General features: G+C 41.4%; 1 protein-coding gene across 3 annotated transcripts in view; it reads left to right on the top strand.

The window, feature by feature from the left end:
* Positions 1 to 24105, top strand: part of LOC127359479 (sodium channel protein type 4 subunit alpha-like) — a 177532-nt gene that overhangs the window by 86730 nt on the left and 66697 nt on the right. For 2 of the 3 annotated variants that reach the window (XM_051393283.1, XM_051393285.1), the window contains 7 exons: positions 6494 to 6635; positions 6756 to 6953; positions 7720 to 7902; positions 7988 to 8245; positions 8919 to 9044; positions 14864 to 14984; positions 16971 to 17209. In XM_051393283.1, coding sequence (XP_051249243.1) covers positions 6494 to 6635; positions 6756 to 6953; positions 7720 to 7902; positions 7988 to 8245; positions 8919 to 9044; positions 14864 to 14984; positions 16971 to 17209 — 1267 coding nt within the window. Of the gene's footprint in view, positions 1 to 6493; positions 6636 to 6755; positions 6954 to 7719; positions 7903 to 7987; positions 8246 to 8918; positions 9045 to 14863; positions 14986 to 16956; positions 17210 to 24105 lie in introns of all 3 variants that reach the window. The other variant, XM_051393282.1, reaches the window with a different exon arrangement.

Here is a 24105-nt window from a genome sequence, read left to right as displayed (position 1 = left end):
ACGACAGGAAACACAGTTACAGTGATTGACAGAGGCTGCGACCAGGACTCTGACTCTGGGGGGGAGATGAGGACAGAAGAGTTGGTGTTTGTTGAAAAGTGTAAAGACTAATAAATACGGTTTAGTGAGTTTTATTCTGTTTCTGTTTGAGTTTGAACATCGATTAACAAGGTCTTGGTTTGGTGTGAGAGAGAAACTTGAACTCAGAAGGTGTATGGTTGTATTTGTCTGTTTTAATGAGAGATAATGTGAGTTTGTTCTCTGTATTAAAGCTGTTAGAGCTCCCAGCTGAAACTCCAGGAGTGGTCATTAAGGTGGTCGGTCCAACCAACCCTAACAGATTTCTGTCTCTCGTCGACCACAAAACACGTTCACAGGGGTGGACAGATTGGGTCACTTAGGGACGGTTCAATACCACTGCTTCATGTACAATATGTTTTCAGCTGTTAACAATACATTTCTATTGATGCACTTTGTTTAACCATCTTAAAAAATACATACATTTACTCTGACAGCTTCTCTCTCCTCTGAGCTTCCTCCTCTTATATCATATCAAACATGTCTCTGTTTACTCAGTGATAGAATAAGGGGGGGGGCAGTGTTCTCAAAATGAAACTAAATCTGGCGTTTTAATCTTTGTGTCGCCACTCTGGCAGTCTGTCAGGTGTTTGTTTTTGTAGATGTAGATGTGTGTGTGTGTGTGTTTGTGGGTACTGTAGGTGTGTAAGTGCCGGGCTGAGGGGCCCCCTTTACTGAGAGTGGGGGGTCTGAAGTGGCGTCCCTCCATTAACACAGACAGAGGTGTGTGTGAGAGATAACTGCTGGCTCTCACACTCAGACACCTCACACACACACACACACACACACACACACACACACACACACACACTCTCAGTCAACCCATCATACACACTTCACATCCACTCACATGCCACCATGTTGACTCACTCGCCACGAGATGGATGGAAGTGGCATCGAGATGACCGGCTGTGTGTGACAACTGGTTAGTCATATTGTGTGTGTTCAGTGTGTGTGTGTGTGTGTGTGTGTGTGTGTGTGTGTGTGTGTGTGTGCATGTGTGTGTGTGTGTGTGTGTGTGTGCGCTCTTTATTCAATCAGCATTGATTGTTGTTACTGTAACGTTTGTATCAGCAGCACTGTATGATTTTCTTATCTCATTACATGACTGTTCTGTGAAGCTTAAATCAGCTTCCAGTTAGTTTTTAACCACGTTACCATCGACTGCTGGAACCGTAATGTTTGGACGAGCAGCGACTCAGCTTTTTATTGCACATGAGTGTTACACATAGTGTTTATTAATGCAGATTGAATGCATTTTCTGTTGGATTAAAACCTGTTTCTGATACTGTGATGTTCAGATGACCTTTCATACAAACATTGGCTGTGGCATAGTAATGTCATGTTTACAGAAAATCTGTAGTCAGTTTGTAAGTCCTGGAAAATGATTTCTTAAACAGAGTGGGGAAACCTGTGTTGTCACATTGATATTAGATTAATAAAACAATTCAGCTTGGCTAGAATTCTTTAAACTAACATACAAATTCAGCCACTGAAACACTGTAATGGGCATTAAAACTAGAAGAGATTACACAAATGTAAGAAAGTTGTGCTTATAACAAGTAAAGAAAAAGTTATTTAAGATTCTTATAAATAAGTATTTTGGTCACTTATTGAGCTCAATTTAGGAATTTGTACTTTAATCTGACACAGACACAATTTCTTCAACCATCACAATAAAAATAAGTGACTTTGTCTTAAATTAAAGCTGCATAAAAAAATAAGACTAATTTTCCAGAAACAAAACTTTTTGACTTTGGTGTCAAATTGAACACATTTTTGATTTAATGTCTAAAGATTTGGGAATAATCCTAATTCCTCCTTTAGATATGTCTTTTGTTTGTTTTATAATGTGTCACAATAATGTTCAGTTGGGGACTTTTCCAGGCAAATATTAATAAATATGATTGATATGATATGATTTGTGATTAAATCAGCGTATAAGTGCTGCAGGTGTTATTAGATACACAGCATTAGTTTGCCACTGATGGTTCAATAATGCTTCATATGAAATATTTATTAAGTAATTAGACGTGATGTTGTTGTTACGGTAACGCTGGGTTCAGCAGTTTGTTCTTGAGTTTCTGGTTGCTTAACATAATGTTTGGACGAGCAGCGCAGTGCGAATGTTTTATGACGTTAAGATTGATCGGTGTTGCTGTAATGTTTGTGTCAGCAGCCTTTTGATTTTCCATTATTGCTGCTGCCACGGTGGCGACTGTGTATGACCGGCCACTGTCTCATTGTGCAGTCTCACAGTGATTGCTCGTCAACAACCGGTTGTTGATTTCATAATGCAAATTCTGCTGCAGGTGAATGCTTCAAAGGTCAACTCCTGAGCTCAGACTCTTATTCAGTGCTGCTTTTGTATTTTACTGTATTAAAAACTAATATAAGTCTTAACATAAGGATATAATGAGGATATGACATGAGGTCAGAGCTGCTCTTTACACAAATAAAAATAATTATAGTGTATATATGCGCACAAATAAAGTAACAGCAGGTAATAGTTGGAGTAATAATATATAAAAGGGAGGTTAGAAGCAGAAATGATTCATGAATTAAAGTGCAGGGCGTTGATATGTACATAATTAAAGTAATAATAACAAGCAGTGGGATTAAATTATTATTTAATTTATAAAAATAAAAAGCAGTTTTTACCAGAAACTGTAAATCTACCACAGAACCTCTCATATCATTAAGCTTTCACTGCAATAAGAAAACAGTGAGTCTGTGTACATTTTTATTACCATAGTATTTATTTCAGAAACTATAAATAGGTTAAAGACTTAAAGAGTTGTTCCTGTAATATTTTCATTATTAAAAGAAGTCTTGAGTTAATTTACAGATATTATAAAAGTATACTGTATTTATTATTATTATTATTAGTTGGGAATTCTTCATTAGTAATAATCCCTTGAGATATAAATGGATCATTAAATCATAGTTTAGAGAGATAGTATTATTTACATGTGATCATAAAGGTGTTATTATTAACAGGTACAATTGATCCTAACATAAGAGGACATTATGAAACAGGTGATATAGAACGAATATGTACAGATTATTCCAGTCGGAGCTTTAAACATGAAGGATTTCTTCTACTGCAGGAACAGATAAAAACAGCCGTGTAGAAACATTAAAGACAACCTGCAGCTGAAGACACACTGTAAATAAAATAATACAAATAATCACTGATTAATGATAATGTACAAAGATACAGTAACTGTCCGCCTCCACTCATATATATATATATCTGGTTCTTTAAAGGACAATACCGCCATTTTAGGTCCAGACTGTCCTTGTGTAACCCTTATATAAGTGGACAGTGTGTTTCCACGTGTCCTTAATGAGTTATGTTACCAGCTCCCACCCGGCGCTGTGTAGTAAGGTGATAATAAATACAGGCAGGTTGGCGCTCATGAGTCAGAGTGAGCCGGGCTGCCGCAGCAGCAGCTGGGATGGGTCACCGCAGTGGGCTCCAGACCCCAGGGTTGTCGGTTTGAATCCCCAGATAGCGTCTGCACAGCGGCAACCTTTACTGTGACTCAGCATGACGCTCCTCTGTGACTCAGAGCTTTGTTCAACCAGAGGTTTGTTCACGCTGCGGTGTTCGTGATTCTGTTAATGTCACCCTCCTCTTCCTGCATCATACCTCCTCCACTCGCTCCAACCGCCGAGTTTCATGCTCCAGCAGAACCACACAACTTCTGTTCCTGGGGTTCGCAGCTGTGACGGGAACGTTACCATGCTTCGCTCTCTGTGCCGCACTTTAATTGTTGCTCATTGAAGGTTCAAGGTTACTTTATTTGTACAAAAATATAAAAACAACAAACAGCTCAGACAACATTGATAAAGGATAAAGATAAAGGCTCTAAACGTCAGGACTTACAAAGAGAGATCAATAAAAAAACACTGGACTAGATAAAAAGAAAAACGAGACGTCATTTACGAGGTTTACTGCTCTGCTTTTTATTAGTTCACACAGTTACACTAGGCGAAGTCTGTTTCACTCAAATCGACACATTAAATCACGATGATCTCCTCTAATATAAATATATATATATATATATATAATACATGATGGTTTTTGGAGCTTAGTGGTTAAATAAACACACAATCCTCCACCAAAGATAACAAAGACTCTAATAGAGCGGGTTTCCACCGATCAGAAGGATGGCGGTTCGATCTCCGGCTCCCAGCAGCGTGTCCAGACTATGACAGAAGTATGAGTCTCTGCTTTCCACTCATTCTCAAACGAACCAACTCTAATACAGTTTATTGGGCCCAGTCTGCAGAAATATCCAAATACACTCGTCAAACTGCATGTTTTTTTGCCCAAAACTGAATGGGATTATAGCATACAGGAGGGACTCATGTTATCTTGAGGTCGGAGGTCGTTGCATCGCTGAAATTAATCATTAGTGGAGGAGGAAAGGGGACAAAATCGTATAGGTGCTCTCTTCATTCTGTAATAACCAGCCTGGTTGTGTTTTGTAATTAATTATTGGTGATTATTACAAAATAAACAAACAAATCAACAACAATTTATACCAAATCTGAACTCGACAATGTCAGAATCGGTGTGTCTCAGGAGGAAGTGCTGGTCGTTCACTAATCAGAAGGATGGCGGTTCGATCCCTGGCTCCTCCCGCTGTGTCCTTGAGTAAGATACTGAACCCCACATTGCTCCTGATGCCGTCAGTGTGTGAATGAGTGAGTTTCTGATGATCACTTTATGCTCTTGCACCGGTATATATGTCACACCTGCTCCCAGTGTATGAACCCCCCCTCTGATCCTCCAGCATGAGTCCATGAGTCTTTACAAAGTGCAGGACGGAAACCTTCTGGTGAGGCAGCCGTTGGCTTTAATGCTCTGAGCCGCTGGGACAGTGCTGGAGGAGCCTGGCTTTTAACAGAGAATGGTTTTTAGACATTATTGACCTTATTTTATTTAGTTATTTTATCGTATTTCCTTGTAAATTTCTTTATTATTAATAATATTTTTCAAAGAGTCAAGGAAATTTATTCATGTTTATAATAATGACAAAGGGCTTTACATTCACATAAAAGAATATCAGAAATAAAATAAGATTAAACCAATATATGAAATCAGAATACAACCAAAAACACACCAATAATTAGAGACAGTATTAAAAAGAGATTAAAAAACATAACACACAGGAACAAACAAAAAAATTATACAACACAAGTTTGTATAATGAAATCGAATGAAAAAAGATCTATCTGATCTATTTTTTTGTAACAAACACTATTAATAAACCTGTAAAATGAATTTTAGTGGCATTTTTTTTCTTTTGTAGTTTTTATTCCACTAAACTGTATGAAAGGTGTTCTACAAATAAAGTTTGATTGATTGATTGGTGGAAGCCTCTACCATCAATATGGGTGAATGTGAGCAGAAAGGTGTTATTTAATAACTTTCAGGCAACCTCCGACCCTTGACCTCCCTCCTGTTGGCGCCTGTTGTCTGTCGCTGTGAGCAGCAGCAGCAGCAGCAGCAGCAGCAGCAGCAGCAGCAGCAGCAGCCCCCCTCCACTGGCCAGGACTGCTGTGTATCAGTGGATCAGATGTGACTATGTGGGCGGCGATGAATGTGATAGGATATGAATGTGGAATATCAATTATGATGAACGCCGTCCCCGTGTTATCTGTTCCGTCTCCGCGGTGACACGTGTGGGCGGGTCCCGGTCGTACGGCGGTAACGAGCCTTCGGTCGTAAACACTGACAAGGAGATGGAGCCGGTGTTTGTGTCAGCAGTAGATGGATGGACGGACACACAGATGCTGTTTGTGAAGCTGATGATTGAAAGCTTTCTGAATGTTCCTACTGTACACCCACTGTCTCTGCAGACCTGTGGATGTGTTACATCTTCCAAATCACAGATTCAAGACAAACAGTAGTTGTAGTTACATAACCACCCACCTCCTGATTACTTGAGGACTGATTGGCGTCTTCAGAATCCTCTTATCCTCCACTGCTCTTCAATTCCCAAATATTAATACTATAACAACCGTGGACAGTTTCACAACACATTCTCATGTACAGTCGCATTATGTGAGGCCGAGTTCACCAACAAAGACAGTGAGGATATAGAATTATAATGGTTTATTGATAAAGGGGGCATCTCTCACTTCTAGGACGATCTGATACGTATGTAGATACATGAGCTATGATACGATTCAGGGACGATCCATTTTAATATAAAACAATACGATGCAATCTGATAAAGTTCGTGGGAGAAATCATAGTCGTGGCTGGATGGAGGAGTTTGGAGATGGACTGTGTCGGTGAGACGATGGGAGGGAACCATGTGTGAGGTTGAGCCGCCTCTTCTTCGCTCTAGAGCCCGAACTTCGCTCTAAAACTTCATTGTGTGTGTGTGTGTTGCAGAAAGTGCCCAGATGGGTTTGACTGTCTGAAGGCGGGAAGGAACCCCAACTACGGATACACCAGCTTCGACACCTTCGGGTGGGCCTTTCTGTCGTTGTTCCGCCTGATGACACAAGACTACTGGGAAAATCTCTACCACCAGGTAACGTTGATTCAAGGGTTCGGTCTCAGAAATATATCAAAATAAATAAATTGCTGTATTATATCAGTCAATGGCTGTCACAGGATGAACTCTTTTCTTTTGCCGTGTGTGCCCCTGCAGACGCTGCGTTCGGCCGGTAAGACCTACATGGTGTTCTTTGTCGTGGTGATCTTCCTGGGCTCCTTCTACCTGGTCAACCTCATCCTCGCCGTCGTCGCCATGGCGTACGAGGAGCAGAACCAGGCGACCATCGCCGAGGCCTGCCAAAAAGAGAAAGAGTTCCAGGTGGCCATGGAGAGACTGAAGAAGGAGCAACAGGTAAGCTGACTTCCTGTCTGCCACTGGATGTGAGGATGTTTTGAAATGCAATAGTCAACACGTGCGTCGGAGAATAGGATATAAAAAGTAGGCGATTTGAGGCGGGGATGGCGTACCGAGGTCAATAACTGACCACGACTTCTAACCGATAAATTATTAAGAATTATAAAATGTTGACGTAACGTTTCAGTAGTCTTTACGCACTGGTTCCACACTGGTTTGTTTAATTTGCATTATGATCATTTATCGTCAGAACTGGAGTTAATGAAAAATAAGAATATGGGAAACAAGCTACACTTTTATTATTTTAAGTTTTCTAAAATCAATCATTTTATTTCTCTAAAGCTCTGTTTGGTATTTTATATTTTAATGGAGACATTATTGTACTCAGAAATGAGAAGAGAACATTATTTAATCGTTATATTTGTATATTTTTTTGTATTTTAATACGTTGTGATTTTGTTCGGCTGCTAACTCGACCAGGTCTCTCTTGTAAAAGAGATTTTTTATCTCAATTTTACTTTCACTGTAAAATAAACTAATTCCTCCAGTTCAGTGTGAAAACTGACAACAGCTATTGCTGGAACATTATTGAATTTTATTTTCCAGATGTTGATAAAACTACTGAACTACTTCAGTATAATGACACTGAATCAAAACGTGGCATCAGACATTACAACTGAGACCTTTTCTCTCGGTCTGTAATACAGTTTACATCATTTTATATTTATTTACGCGCAATGTTTGAACTTCAAACTTCCACCAGGTCGCCACACAGAAAACTGTCGACTCAGACTCGTTGATGTCACCCGAACTGTCGCCGTTTGGCCTGCCGTTGGACAGCATGGAGGAGCGGAGGCGGAGTCAAGCGCTGGTGGGAGTGGGCGATGTGGAGGCGAACCTATCAGAGGAAAAGCTGCTGCAGGTGGACATGACGGACGGGGGGAAGGTACGTGAGGGAGAACCCGTCCTGCTTTGTATGGTACGACATCAGTAACGCAGTCAATGTGATGTTTCTTTACGTTCTCATCCAGCCTCTGCACCCCCTACTCGCTCGCTCCTTCTCCACGAGGACACGGCGAAGCAGTCAGGTCTCCTCCATCTTCAACTTCCGTCTGAGGAGCCGAGGGTCGGAGGGCGAGATGGCTGACGACGAGTACAGTGTCCCAGGTGACGTGGTGGAGGGCGTCGGGGGTCGAACCTACAGCGGGGGGACCTTCAGCGGGATCCTGCCCCACGCGTGGCCCAAGCGACGACCGAGCACCTACAGCACTGCCAGCAGGAGCTCTCAGGTGAGTGAGCAGAACGAGATCAGACTGTGCAATCGGAAACTTCGCCTCAATGTGCCACTAAATCAGTGGGTCCAAACCTTTTTACTTAAGAGAGTAAACTGACTTTTGTATATCTAACAAATACAGAACAGCTGATAAACCGCTCAATGAACCCAAACAGTGAACACAAAAACTGCAGGAAGATTGTGGAAAACCAGACATTTGGATGAATTTGAGCTTTTATTATTTTAACTTTAATATCGATAATTTTAAGTTACACAAATTCAATTTTGTAAGTTAAAAATACTTTTGATTAAGTACTTTTTACTGTCACTTAAAATAAATAAGATAAATAAAGTTAGTTGATTAAGAATGTTTTTTTAACTTACAAAACTAAGTTAGTTTAACTTAATTATAACAAATAAGTTTCAACAATTTTTTTTAGTTAACTGGTTTTAAAATAAACAGTTTTATTTAGTTTTCTTCACAGAAATGAATGAAATGCTGAAATAAAGACCGACTGTGTATATATTTTACGTTTAGATCCAACACGCTGGTCCTTTAAATTTAACTAAAGAGTAAAATAATAAAATCTAAGATGCCAAATAATAATTTGTGTTCACAAAAGGCCTCTGTACACATTGTTTCATCCCTCTGTGTGTGTGTGTGTGTGTGTGTGTGTGTGTGTTTCCAGGTATTCTATCCAACTCTCAACGTCAACGGGAAGCTGTTTGTTGCCATGGACCAGAACGGGGTTTCCCCGCCACCGCTGCAGGGGCAGCTGCCTGCCTGTACCATGGAGAAGGTCAAGGAGGAGAGTGTGAGTACTGTGTCGCAGTGGAAACAATGGTGGAGCCTGCAGCCATCCAACACTCAGATATGTGAATTATGAATCAGCGCTTTGCATAACTTCACTCTGATATCATGAGCTAAACACACACACACACACACACACACACACACACACACACACATCTACCATCTCAGATAACGAAGCTGTGGTATTCCCCCCGTCTGTAGGCACACACACCACATACCCAGCACACATAGTGTCACTGCTATGGCATCATGGGCTGAAGCCACACATACCGGCACAGTCACGTTACTGAGGTGTCCTTCCTTTATGCACATACCGAAACACACACACACACACACACACACACACACACACACACACACCGGCAATGCTCGGGAACAGCCTAGTGTGAACCCATCGTGGCCTCACCCATTGGTTTGTGGAGAAACGTTTTGAAGCCTCGAGTTTGGTGTTTGTTGGAGCCGGCGGAGGTCACGTAAAGCGAGTTGAGCTGCTCTTGGTTGGGAAACAATGGCGGCTTCCAAATAAACAGTAAAATCAGTCTGTGAACAGATTTGAGGAGAGAAATAGTCAACGCAGTAACCGAATCTGGATCCATATCTTTGTCTCCACAATCTTGTGTTCTTCCTCCGTATCTACATTTACGTACCAGTCGAACAACAAGATGATATAAACTAATATCTCCGGCATTATTACGTTACCCAAAGTCACCACCGCAAGTCAAATCCAATTCCACCAATGGCTCCACGCTTTGAGTCCCTATTGATCATTTACAAGAACCAATAGTGGGTATCAATACCAGTAGATCAATCTGACACCTCACACACGGCTCAGAGTTATCGATATCAGGTGAACAGGCGGACACTTTGACTCAAAAACACTCTCACACACTCAGCGTTACGTCCTTTTAGAAACAAGCAGCAGAGATGATAATCAGATCACACTCACACTGACACTGTTTGTGTGTGTGTGTGTGTGTGTGTGTTTCCTCTCAGGGGTTCGTGGTGTTTCACAGTAATACGCTCTGACACAGGAACACACACTCTCGTCAGTAGCCTCGAGGGCCGGATATTCTGGCACATGCGGTTCTGTTAATCCTACATTAGGCGTCCTCACCTGTAGCGACGGCACCGGATTACACGGGGACAGAGACCGACACAGCCTCGTGGAAATTACATGAATTATCAGGACATTCAGGGAGCTTTATGGTTGCTACAGGAAACATATTAGTTAAAGCTCCAGTGTGTAACATTGAGGAGGATCATTAGTGTTTAAAGAATGTTTTTATCGCCTTCAGTGGAGTCCGCCATGTTTCTACGGACAAACCAAACACTGGCTCTAGATTGGGGATGTTTGCATGCAGCCTCCAGAGTTTCTCCCACACTCTCCACAGCTTGCTCTCATTCCCAGGTCGGCAGATATGATGCGAGCGGTGTTCAGTTAGTTACAACCTGCAGCTTACCTTAAGTTATCAGTACTTCTTCCACTACTAGTGTCATATAAAACTAGATGAGCTAATGGAGTCGTTCCCAACCTTCTTCAAGCCCTTTTTCTATCAGTGAGTAAACTAAGTGACATATTTTAATTTGTATATTAAATGCAGAACAATAACAGCAGAGAACAGCTGATACACTGCACAATGAATCCAAACAGAGAACACAATAACTGCAGGAAGTGTGTGTGAAACCAGAGACTTGGATTAAATTATTTAGCATATTGTGTCAGAAATGAGTTTTAATTAATTAATTTAGGAGCTTTTTATAAAATGATCTGTCTGTATTATATATTTTTACAGTCTCCCGGACTTTAACGCAGGACGAGGCTGTTTATCAGACAGTGAAGGGCATGTGTGAATATATATTGTGTTCAGGTCTTTGGTCATTTGCAGACACGTTAATCTTGTGCAGTTATTTTGCTTTTGGTATAAATATGTCGAATATTTCTGCATGCTGGGGTCCATAAACTGTGTTAGACTTCCATGAATTAGGAATAACTGGCAAGCTGAGATGCATATTTCAGTCAAAAAAGTCTGGAAACGCCCCTTTAACCTTTAAAGTGGACATGAAACAGCTTAATTTTGGTGATTTTTTTGTACAGAATTAAGGGTGTTGAAATGTCCGTAATTTAATATGTTGTGTTGTTTACATCTGTTTTATAATATAAGAATTATTAAGACATATAAATGTATAATTAAATTGAATACAACATGTAGGAACACAGCTGCTCTTCCACTAGATGAATGAGAGCTAACATGCTATCACGTGAAAACGAGCTGTGGGAGAGAAAGATAAAGCACTAGCCCATCTTAGTGGCGCTGTAGCAACGGCCAGTTTAGCTTTTAACTGTAGTGGAATTCATGTTATTTGTTTAAGTTGCTTTAAAATGAATCTTTTATTACTTTTCTGTTACAGAGTAGAAACTTTAAAACAGTCCCAGCAGACTACATCATTCACGAGGGAGAAATAAGTCTGAAAATTACTTATTTTTGCAAGAACAAACATTTTGTAGACAATCAGGCAAAGTATGATTCAGAAGAGTGTATAACTGATTGGCTGTATTGTCCCCAATCAGGTCACTGTAGAGGGGTTATTGATCAGCAGGAAAGCACTGCGACCATTGGACGGAGTCACATTTAAAAAGCAGGAGTCAAAAGTTGAACATGAAATGGATTTAAACACATTTATTATTGAGTTGTAGTTGTTGTCTGAGCACTGTCTGATTGTACCTACAGGAAAATATCTATATAATATAATATATTTCATATTATATTAAAAACTGTACAATGAACCCAAATAATGAGTTAGTCAGTAACTGCAGGAAGTTTGTGTAAAACAAATTTTAAGCAGATTATTTCCTGTTTTTATGCAATTATCTGTCTGTATTATGTATTTTTTAAAATATTTTTTAACACTCATACAGACTTAATAAGCTTTTTTTTGTGACAAATTCAGTGTTTTCTTCTCCCTGACAATCGGCTATTGTTCTATTAGACAATTTACTTTACCCTTAGGACCTTTAAACCTTTAAATCATTAAATAAGTTTTTACTTTTCATTATTTGTGGTTGGAGTTGCTCTGTCTTCCAGGTAGATTTCTGATTTCAAACATACATTGCTGGTTTCAGTTTCAAACTTACAGACGAACCTTGTAAAGGAACCTGTAGCTGAGAGCCAGACGGCTCCGTGTCACCGGGGATTTCATTTATTTTAATACTCTTTTACAGTCGTCTCTTCCCCCGTCAGACGGTAGGTCAGAGTAGCACGAGGACAAACACAGCAGCTCCACGCCTGGAGGTGTTCAGTCGCCTCCACCTGACAACCTGCCCCCATACCTACACCATTATATAAGGAGGAGAAGAAGTTAAATAGTAGAAAAAGTAGAGGAAGAAGTAGTTAAAAACATAACTAGTCGAAAAAACAGGTTCAGAGTTTGGACGTTATTAGAGATCTGCAATTTAAATGAATTAAATAACAATAATAACATATAATTTATGATTAGTTATATATCGCCTTTTAAAAGCAAGTTTACAAAGTTCTTTGACAGACAAAGAAAAATATAGTTGTGATACATAAAATATAATTAAATATACAAATGATGAATCCCAAAAATGCAATAATAGGAGCAGAATAGAAGCCATGAAAATAATAAAATAACATAAATTAAATAAAACAATAAAAAATAATAACAATTAAATAAAAAAATAATAACAATTAAATAAAACAATAAAAAATAATAACAATTAAATAAAACAATAATGTAATAAAAAAAACTTAAAGCTATAAAAAATGAATAATAAATAATACAATTAAATAAAAATAATACAATTGAATAAAAAATTTAAATAATAAAATCAAATAAAATACTAAAACATTTAAATTAAAGAAATAAAATAAAATCCCTGCTGCAGGACAAAAGATAAAGATAAATGAATAAAAATCTCCTGCACAGGTGTTGATAAGTTGCTCCGTGCCGATGTGCCGACTACCGACCGCCTGCAGGGGTTGTGTGGGAGCTCAGAGCAGCTCTGAGTTCAGTTTATAGTTTCATGTTTTGACATGAAGTATTTCTGCTTCCTCGTGTCCATGAAGACCCGTCGTCCTGCTGCTCAGACTGATGGAGACACGAGTGGGAGGAGGGAGGGAGGCAGGCAAGGAGGGAGAGCACGCGCTTAGTTGCCACGGAAACGTTACCACGGCAACCCACAGCAGCTAACTGATGCTGAATTTGTGCACGGTCGGCTGCTGTTAGTGTGTGTGTGTGTGTGTGTGTGTGTGTTTCCCCGGTGCTTCCCTGCCTGGCACACAGACAGGATGTAGGCGTTGTCGTGGGCGGTGACCTTCAGGCCCGTGCGTCACGTCTCATTGGAGGAACAGTTACCAGGAAGTGTTATGTAATCACACCTGAGCAAATTAGGTTCAACCAGGTTCGTCTCTGTGAGGGCTGACAGGGTCCTGAACTCCCCCGGGCCTCTGCTGGGTTCATACATCAGTGCTGAGCTGCTGAGCGCCGTTCAAACCTGCAGAACTTTATTTAAACTGGAGAGACGGTAACAAAAGAGACACGTGATCTTCATCAGCAAAAGTTATTATGGAACTTCTTTTTAGCATGAAACATCAGCAAGAAATCTTTAATGTAGTTGAGTTGTGTTCTTACATTATACCACAATAACAACAATATCCCCTTTGAGCCTGCGTCAGCGTTGTGGTTGTCTGCCAGAAGCTGTCATACATTGACTGTTGATCCAGTCTGAAGCCACATTGTTACCATCCACTGTTTAGATCTTGGTGCTTTTTAACTCTAGATTTGAACCGGATGAAGGATTTTAGTCATCGGACGTCTGGATCTTAAGATATCAGAGAAACAAGCTGAGCTAACGTTAGCAGCAGCTCGGCTCGCAGCCCCTCCGGGACGTCCTTTGTCTGTCCAACAGCGTGGGAGAAGCAGTGATTGTTAAGGTGGAACTGCTTTATTCAGTGTGTTTAGTGGTTTTAATCAGCGGGTCTGTTTGTGTTGGAGAGGAGGAGACCTCTGTGGATCATTGGGCTCCCGGTAGAAACCTCCTGAACCATGAACACTGAAGGAATCCTAACCGGGAGAAGCTGACTGCAATGACGCCAATGGTGGTGAAGACAACAACTCCCATGATCCCACGCCTCCTTAGTGGTAGAAATCACATGACCATTTGCTGATAAAGATCATGTGATAATAATTGAAAGACCAGAAAAGATACTAAAGACAGCAGACAACAGTTTGAGCTGAAGTAATATCCAGCCACACACACACACACACACACACTGATTTCTCTGATTCATTGAACACCAGTCATCACCTGCTTGTCTGTTGCCGTGGTGATAAGACTCTCACACACACACACACACACACAAAGAAACCACGGCAATATGTTTGACCCATTTGACCTGAAATAAATCTGTGTGTGAGACACTATCGCCACGGTAACAGATAAGTGGAATCACATCTCAGTCCATGAATGAACCTCGAATGTGTGTGTTTGTGTCTGTTACAGCTTGACCGTCGCCACGGATACGTGTGCACCTGAACACTGTAAAACCTGACCAGTTAGTTCAAACAGTTAAAGCATTAAAGATGTTTCGAGTCAATAACTCCAGTATTTATTGTTAAGGTAACTCGGATAAATTAAGTTAATTAAGCTCTTGAGTTGGGTTTGGTGATTATCTGGAGGGTTAAATTAGAAGAAGAAGACTTTATTAATTATTAACGTGTTGTCAGGATGTTATGAGGGACTGTTAGCACACTCTGGGGTAATCACGTAGATAATAAATAACCCCTGTTTCTCTCACTCAGGTCCCCACGTCCACCACGGAGCTCAGTACGATGCTGTTACCCCGACCTTCGTCCACACAGGGCTCGGAGCGGAGGGGGAGGGCGCTCAGTGCTGCCAGCTACCTCACTGACGCCATGGAAGGTGAGAGGAAACGGCGACACAGCGACAGCTACTGTACCATGACCACAGGAACTTACATTTCATAAACCAGGATCAATTCAGTGTACTTTTACAGGTTAATAAAAGTGCAACGACATTATGAATTTAAAAAGAAGTGACACAAGAAATAAGATTTATAAAGTAATTAAAAACAAATAACAGCAAAAATGAAGTAGATCGACGTAGATTAACTAGCTAGTTTGCTAACATTGGATGTGACTGTATATATGTTGCTTTTATCTCCAAAATGTGGTTGTAATTTCAACATAGATGAGACAGGTAACATATGTAAGCACAGGAAGAACAGGAAAGGAGACGAAGAAGGGAACAAACTGCTATAGTGATCGTAATTTTATTGTTTTAAATCCCGCCAACGTTGCCGGTTTTCTCACCTAATTCCACGTCCGGCTTTCATCCACTAACCTCACATCCGGTTTGCCGTCTGCTGGAAACCATCAGAGCGACCTGTATGATGGTCAGTTTTCAGATGCTGCCACACACTGATATTAGTGAGTTAATGCTGTGATATGAAGTGAAAGAGGAGCTGTGTGTCGGCTCTTATTCCCCATTTATGAGTGTTTGTGACAACATTTCTCTGCAACCTTGTCTGACTTTTTACCTCAGCGTGTGTGTGTGCTGTCTCTGTATGTGTTTCACTTGTGTGTGTGATTGTGTAACCATGTATTTGTCTGAATTTTGCATCCAAGTGAGTCTGTTAACGCTTCTGTGTGTGTGTGTGTGTGTGTGTGTGTGTGTTTGTGTGTCGATACAGGATTGTGTAACCATGTCTGAGTTTGTATCTAAGTGTGTGTGTGCTGCCCCAGCCAACCCCAGGGGAACACTGGCTTTTGTTTGTGCCAGAGAGTCGGAAAAAGGGAGAGAGACATACAGACAGAGTGAAAGAAAGAGAGAGAGAGAAAGAGAGTGTGTGTGTGTGTGTTACCCTCATTAACCATGAGATCAGTCCAAGTTCCCGCGTGTGTATGTTCATATGTGTGTGTGTGTGTGTGTGTGTGTTTGATGATATTCATGTATTTTGGGTTCATATCTGTTCAAATCTGCATTCATGTGTGTTGTAAGTGTGTGTGTGTGTGTGTGTGTGTGTGTGTGTGTGTGTGTGTGTGTGTGTGTGTGGTGGGATAGGTCTGCTGAGTCACTGTCTCTCCCCTCGGCAGTCGCTGCTCTTAGAGCAGATCATTATACAGGAAAATACAAAAACCCACTGCTGTCCTCCCTCCATCCATCTGTACACCCTTCATTCCCTCCTTCATCCCCCTTTTTTTATTATTATTTTCTTTATTATTTACTGTATAGTTTTTATTTCTCATCATCTCATTCGCCTTTGCTGATCTTAATGAGCTCTGTGTTCTTGGCTACCGGACAGTAAATCCACTTAAGGTCTTTAACTCCCAGTTTTATCATCAAGTTAACAAAATCTGTGATGTCCTTGCCAGAAGTGTGGCCTCGGGTCACGTGACTTGGACTCGAGTCACGAATCTAATGACTTCAAATTTAAAAAAAAGGCAACTCGACTTTGACTTTAACACCAGTGACTTAAAGCTTCACTTGCACTTGATATCAGCCCGAAATGATGTAATAATTACTCTTTATATTCCTGCAACGGGATGCACCAGGAACAATGGATGGAAATAAGGACAGGAAGTTGTTATTTTATCAGTTATTAATATTAAACTGTAAAAAAAGAAATGTAAAAAAAGGGCTGTGGGGGAAATAAAATAACTGACTCGTAAAAATACAATAATTTTCTTTTAGTTTTCAGCTTTAACCTCACATAAAATATTTGGCTTGTTAATGTTTACACTGTTAAAACAATGAAATACAGGCGAACACGGGGTCGTCACACTTTCACCTACCCTCCATCCTCCTAATTATTAACTTTTATTATCTGCACTCAATTCACTTCTCTCCTCTTGTTTTGTTTTGGTTTTTTTGGCCCGGGTCATGCAGAACTGGAGGAGGCCCATAAGAAATGTCACCCGTGCTGGTACGTCCTTGCCCACCGTTACCTGGTATGGGAATGCTGCCCCTGGTGGCTGAGGGTGAAACAGCTGGTGAATATCATGGTGATGGACCCCTTCCTGGACCTGGCCATCACCATCTGCATCGTCCTCAACACCCTCTTCATGGCTATGGAGCACTACCCCATGACCGACGAGTTCAATGGCATGCTGAGCATCGGAAACCTGGTAGGACAGAGGGATGGGTGGATGGATGGATGGATGGATGGATGGATGCTTTGGCATCTTTATAGTAGTAAAACCGTAAGATAGCAGCATAAATGGAGATATTTAAACTAGAGCCGTTCTTAACGGTTCTACACAAGTCGACTCAAGTAACTAAGACCTGACTGGAGTCTTGCTGGGTCCACATCTGTTCAGTCCGATCTTACCTGTAAGGGGCCGTCCACACCACAACTATAACAACAACGTCAGTGGTGAACAATATCAATGGGATCCCTCTCAGAGTGATTTGATGATATTGTGGTATACAACTCTTATATAATGTAAATTACATATAAAAACCGTCACTATAGCACTGATGGGCTCTCTGAAGTGCTTAAAGAGCTACTCCACTCTAAAGCTGTGAACTGTGAGCCATGAACTGAATTACATGACTGTGATAAAGCATTTTGTGGGTTAAAATTGTCTCAACATAAGAGTGTTTTGGGTGACTCTATGTTATGACATTTCTTGTTAAGACTCTCTAATCAGAGGAGGGCGGTATACCTCCCCCCGTTAACTCAGCTACAACACAGATAGCACACAGAAACTTTTACAAACAGCATGAATGTGCTTCTAGTGACTGAAAAAGCTCCAGCGGACTCACACTGTCTCTGTCACTTTTGAGGCCACGCCCCCTAACGTCACTGTCCATTGCAGGTCTCTGATGCATTTTTAACATTTGCTGAGAAGGAGGGAGCAGAACTGAAGGGTGTAGTTATACTTTAATTGTTGTGTTGTCTTCTTGTGTTGCATTTTCCTGACTCTTTTCGAACCCATATCCTTCTGGTTTTATTGTTGTTTCTCTGCAGAGAACATACAGCAGTAACAGCTCATCAATAACTTTATCCTTTTCCCCATTAAGCTGCCGACAGCCTATATCGTCTATAGTTTAAAAGGTGAGGGTAGTGTTTGCAGAAACTACAACTGAAGACTACACTGTTTAACCTTCAAACATAGATATGTTCTCTCCGGTATTTGATTTATTCGAGAGATTTGGGTTTTGGTGAATCTTCCTCCAAATGTTTCCTTTTCCTTGGAAGAGCAGAGTACAGAGCATGAACCTCCTCACTAGGTGTTTGCAGAACATGTTTGTGAAATAAACAAACTCCAGGCGAGGTCAGGAGGCAGTTAGATTTTTAGAAAGTGACAAAAAACAAGACTATTTGGGAAACGACCCTTGGACCTCTAAAACTGCCTCAAACGCTTTTGTACAATTTAAAAACCTCAGGATTCAGAAGGAAAAATAGACACTGATTTCTTTGCTTCTCTGGAAAGAAAAAGTGTGTGTGTGTGTTTCTTTTGTCTCTCAGTAGAAAAGCGAGGTGAGTTTCAGTATTAAAGCTGACAGAAACGGGTCGGATAGCTTTAAACCACCGTGACTAACTCCAGTGTTTGACCCTGCAGGTGTGCCGACGATCTGACAGGAGCTGATAGGTTGATGCAATATGGTAATTGGTTCACCTGAGGTGTGAAAGGCTCACGGCCAAAATCACCATGCTGAACACACCTGAACACACACATACACACACACACAAACACACACACACACACACACACACTCGTACCTGTCCAGCGATGTCAGGTTTCCTCAGCTCAGGCCCCCGGCAGCTGTGTGGGGCAGAGAATGGTAATACAGCTTATAAGTAGAAACAGTGGCTTTGGGAAGGCCTGCAGCAGTGGTGTTCAATCACTGGGACTGGGCCTAAAGGCGGACCACTGTGGGAGGGTTACCTGGATAGAGATAGTTTTTATTAACTCTATAATGTCCTAGTTGTCATTACTTTTTCCTGCCAGTAATTCAGTTTCCCCCTCACTTTTATATTGGCATATAAAGATGGACGTTGCATCTCCACTTCCTCCCACTGTACAAAAATGCAGCTGCACGAGTCCAGCTGCCTTGCAAGGTTAAATTTCTCTCGCTCTGCCAGCTCATATTTTCCAAGCCAGTCTGAAAGTCAATCAGATTCCCGAGAAGACAAAACTGACCGTGATCAACGGGTGAATCAGAGTGTGACCAATTTCTTTACCATCGTTCTATAAGTTCACCTTTCCAGACAGCATGAAACACAACCCCAACAAACATCATCATCAACAGTACCAGCAGTTATATAATGCTAATGTTGCTGTCACCTCCTCTGCAGTTTGATGTAGCTGTGTACTTCTGCAGCGTAAACAGTCCAAACTTCTTCCTAAATTCAATTTAGAGCAGTTCAGGTCTCAGATAAAGGCTGAGTCACGTCACCGGTGTCCGATTGCAGTCTGGAGTTGCTAAGTTCTTTAGAGGATAAAGCTCCTAATCCTCACAGATGTTTACATAGCATTTAGCTAGCCTTTCTGATGGACAGGAGAGCCTCTGCTGTGTGTGTGTGTGTGTGTGTGTGTGTGTGTGTGTGTGTGTGTGTGTGTGTGTATTATATAAGGTAGTGTGTAGAGGATAATTTCAGGACATTACTGTGCTGACAGAATCAATGTCAGCTAATGCCTTCACTGTTTGTTGTTATTTGTCGTGTGCTCTTCAGCTTTGCTCTTCGGGTTTCACGTATCAATATTTCCATGTGTGTAAAGATCTAAGGGATACATACCATTTAGTGGAGGCTTTTATCCATAGAGCTGTACTGTGCATTAAGTGCAGAGCCTCTCCTGGGCGTACTTAACCTTCAATGTCTCTAATAATGGACACACACAATATGGTTTGACAGAAACTGATTTTGTTGGCTGGTTCTGTTAGAAATAGGTTTTTGTTAAGCTGTAGACTGAAATGTCATTCAAATACTCTTCTTCATTGGGCCTGGCATTACTGGTTTATGTTTAAGTAAGGTTTTCTTTTGCCCTCACCATTGTGTGATATATCTATTCCATGTATGTACATTTCAGTCAACACAAAGCACGGTTGGTTGTGGTTGTAAGGAGCAGTTTTGATCCTGTATAATATATAGATTTAAGAGTGGCTGCCCTGTTGGTCAACTCACAACAACCTGTAGAGTTGCGTCTATCTCATCCACAACAGAGAAATTTGGTGTTCTTTGAGACATCTGTGGAGCCCTCATTCCTTCAAGAAAGTACCTCACTTGTGCCGAAATGCCACCAGGCCATAGATTTTAGATGTAGCATATGCAATGATGTGAGATCGTTTCAGAAGTGGACCTTTCAGGGCGTCTTAGTTTTGTCCTTAAAAACTATACAAAACGGTGTGTTTCTTCGCTTCCGTGTCAAATCCCCTCTTACGGATTGATGTATGTCTCCTTAGGGTATTTTATTTTGGAAACTGACCGGATCCTCTATGCTGTTTCTGTTCTGACTTCCTGCCAGTGTGATCTGCTCTGTGCTGCTTGATGCGAGTGGGGTTGCAGCATCCGTCAAAAATAGACCAGCTGGTATTCTCTGTGGAGCTGAGTGAAGAGACGGTTCTGGGATGTGATCATCTCTGCCAACCACATGGTGGATTTTGACCGTTACAGTATAGTATTTCCAAGAATATGTACAAAGTTGATCTCATAAGAATCCCAGACCTTACCCAGGAGTCAATTTACAAGATGGTTTGCAGCATCAGTTGAGGCACCCTTTATTTTCACAGCATTCCCAACTAGACACCCCAAAGGACACCGTTATGAGCCTCCTCCGAGTCCACAAATAGACTCAACAAGAAACCTCCCAGGACCCCTCCAGCATCCTTGCAAGAATAGAAACCTAGTACACTCTTCTAAGACCAGGACAGAATTTAGATCCATCCACCTGGCTCTTCCCAAACTTCATGTGACTTTGGATAGACTACAGGCCTGTTTCAACGAATGTGCAAAGCTTTGATTTAAAACAGTTATTCCTTCCCTCAGGATGCATTAATTAAAACAAAAGCTCTTTTCATGACTCATGGAGAGAGAAACAATAATGTGTGATCTGCATTTAATCAATGCTCCATGGCAACCCAAAAATACCCAGAACCTTCAGCATCTCAGAGTGAATCCCTTCGACCTTTGGCCTCTGGTCAGTGTGGAGCTTTCTAAACTACCTAGTCGACTTCCTCGGGATCCTCCATCTCTACCTTCGCCACTGAAGGTACATCAGTCGTGTTCAGTAGTCCTGCTAACTTTTCTTTCTTCCGCTGCACAGAAATGCAAGACCCTGCATCCCCAGTTCACAGTCTCTTTTCAGGTCCAGCAGAAAGTCCTTCTCTATATCCTCCTTGAACTCCTCCCACATGCGAATTCCCTTCACAGAAGCTGCCGTCCTTCTGAACTCCTGATACTTGTTTTCTGATACAGCAGTTTTGCTCCTTCCACTTCCACAGCTCCTCTCACCACTGGTGGTTATCAGCTGGTTCTTAGAAAACAGAAGATCTCTGGTGCCTCTTGTGGCAGCAACCTAAACAGCTACTGTTGAAATGGAGGCTTTCAGCATGACTCGCTCACACTCCTGACTCCGGTTCCTCTGGAGGACTTGAGGACCTTGCAGACTTTTTTATGAACGACTTGAAACTTTTGATAAGAGGTATCGACTCCCTCCCATTTTCCTCGCAGTCTTGTTAGTGTGTGAATGAAAAATGAGCCTTAAAGTCTGCTGTAATGGAGTTTCTTTGTAGAGAAAGAGACAGAGAGAGGACAGTGGAGGAGAAACTCAACAAAGGATTGTGTGTGTGACTCTTGATAAAGGTGCTCCCTGTGTGATCTGGCACACTGCACAGTGTGAGGTTGTTGCTGGGTGTCCCCTTCCCCCCCCCACCAACACACACACACACACACATACACAGTCCTCTGCTGTAACTCTTATCTAATTTGGTCAGCACTGTGCTGTCCTTGCTCAGGGGCACTAGAGCAGTGCTGGGGAGTGCAAAAACTTGGGGACTTACATTGCGTTTTGGGACTTTTTGGGTACCTGTGTGAGGAACTTCCCACCTTTAAGCGTCAGTAACAAACAGTTATTAATGTAGGTGAGTGGCCTTGAATATTATAACTTTAGGACAGAATAAGAGCTAAAATATCGACTGAAATAAGCAATTAATGGTCATAAAATCCACCTGAACTGTCTGTGTCCAGCTGCTCTGACCAGCCTAAGCCTGTGTGTGTGTGTGTGTGTGTGTGTGTGTGCGTGCGTGTGTGTGCGCGTGTGTGTCCTGGTGCTTACTCATTACATCTGCCTGGTTGTGACAAAAATAATCACGTGTCAGAGTCCGTGTCATCCTCTCTCTGCTGATGTTACTGTTATTAGTGAGTGCTGATGTCGACATCCCCTGTTTGTTAGCCAGCAGCACACACACACACACACACACACACACACACACACACACACACACACACACACCCACGCACACACGGACACACACTTGCTGGTCAGAGTAGTTTTTCATCCCTCAGTCAGTGAATCAGACTTTGCCTCTGCAGAAACACTCACACAGTCCTCAGTGTCTGAACTTGAAACTCACCAGTCTGGATTTCAGACACACATCGCACACTGTTGCTAGGGGTTGTTACAGAGACCCCCAAGGATCCAGGTCTGGGGTCCACGTTTCTTACTCAAGCACTGCTATAGATCAAGTCCATCTTAAATTAGCTGCTGCTGGTTTATGTTTCAAGCATATTTGGTCTAAGTGTCCAAGTATCACTATCGCACTGAATTGAAAATACGTTTATGCTCAACGTTGCTGCAGCTTTTTCTCTGCTATCCAGTACCTGCAGACAAGAGCTGTCGACAACAAACATGGAAGAAAACTTATTTCTGTTAGCATTACTCACACAAGTTTGCTTGTTCGGGTAAATATTCACTCTTTAATCTCCCTTACTACGGTGGTATGAGCCCAAAATAAACAGGTTCTGCTGTGATATTATTTCAATAAACAGATCAAAAGCATGCTGAAATAACTACATCATGATGCTGATTCCTAAAGTGTCTGCAAGACGACGAGTGAAACACTTTTAAAATACTTGTTTTTCTGAATGGAGTTTGGTTGATTGGGGCTATGTTAACTTCGTTCATAGTGAAGTGAAACTGAGAGCTGGAATCAAGTAACCGACGTGTTTTTCAGCGCTTTTATTTGTTCGCCAGTCTTCGTGTCTTTGTCTCTTTTACTTGTGTTTGCTGGGAACGAATTATTAGAAGGACATTTGTCTGAGTTTTAGATTTACTATTAGTGTGTTTTTGAATACTAGCTATTTTCTATTATTATGTTTATGTAGCTGGATAGGTTAATGACATTTATCTTAGGGAAAAAAACATCTCTATGTGATCGGGTTCAGAGCTGCAGAAGGAAAAAACTTCCAGTTTAAACACAGCCTCAGTTAGCCAATCAGAACGCAGCAAAGTACCATAAATTCACAACTTACAAAAAACAAACATATGAAAATCAAATAATAAGATCTGTAAATGACCAAACGATTGTTGTTGTTATTATTTTGCGTGCCTCAGCGTTGAGAAGAATAATCCTGAACATCGGTGAGCTTCAGTGTGGTGATGTAAGGATCTGTGATGTTTCCCTCAGCGGGCGGTTTGAGGCCAGAGGCTGCTGCTGATATGTGACAGCTGAACTGTGTTTAACTTCATTAACGTCACTCCGCCTGACGTCAACACACTGTTACACTACACACTGATCGGTAACACAACACCACCACACTGCACCACATTTAACTACAGCAGCACTCTGACGGACACCCAGTGTACCCGGGGGCAGGAGTGGAACCAGCAACCTCTCTGGTAACTAGCTGTGACGTTAAAGCTCACTTCTTCTTCTTTCATGAGTTTAAAATCTCTCACAGGCTGATTTATTTCACATTTTCCTCTTCAGCTCAGAGTTTTTTCTCAACCTTTTTGTCCTGAGAGAGCCTCCTTCACCGATACGTCGCTCACTTACATGTGTGAGAGCGGGAAAGAGA

This window comes from Dicentrarchus labrax, unplaced genomic scaffold (genome assembly GCF_905237075.1).
Source record: "Dicentrarchus labrax unplaced genomic scaffold, dlabrax2021, whole genome shotgun sequence".
NCBI lineage: Eukaryota > Metazoa > Chordata > Actinopteri > Moronidae > Dicentrarchus > Dicentrarchus labrax.
Note: the sequence above shows the minus strand (reverse complement) of the source record. Positions and strands in the feature narration are given on the sequence as shown.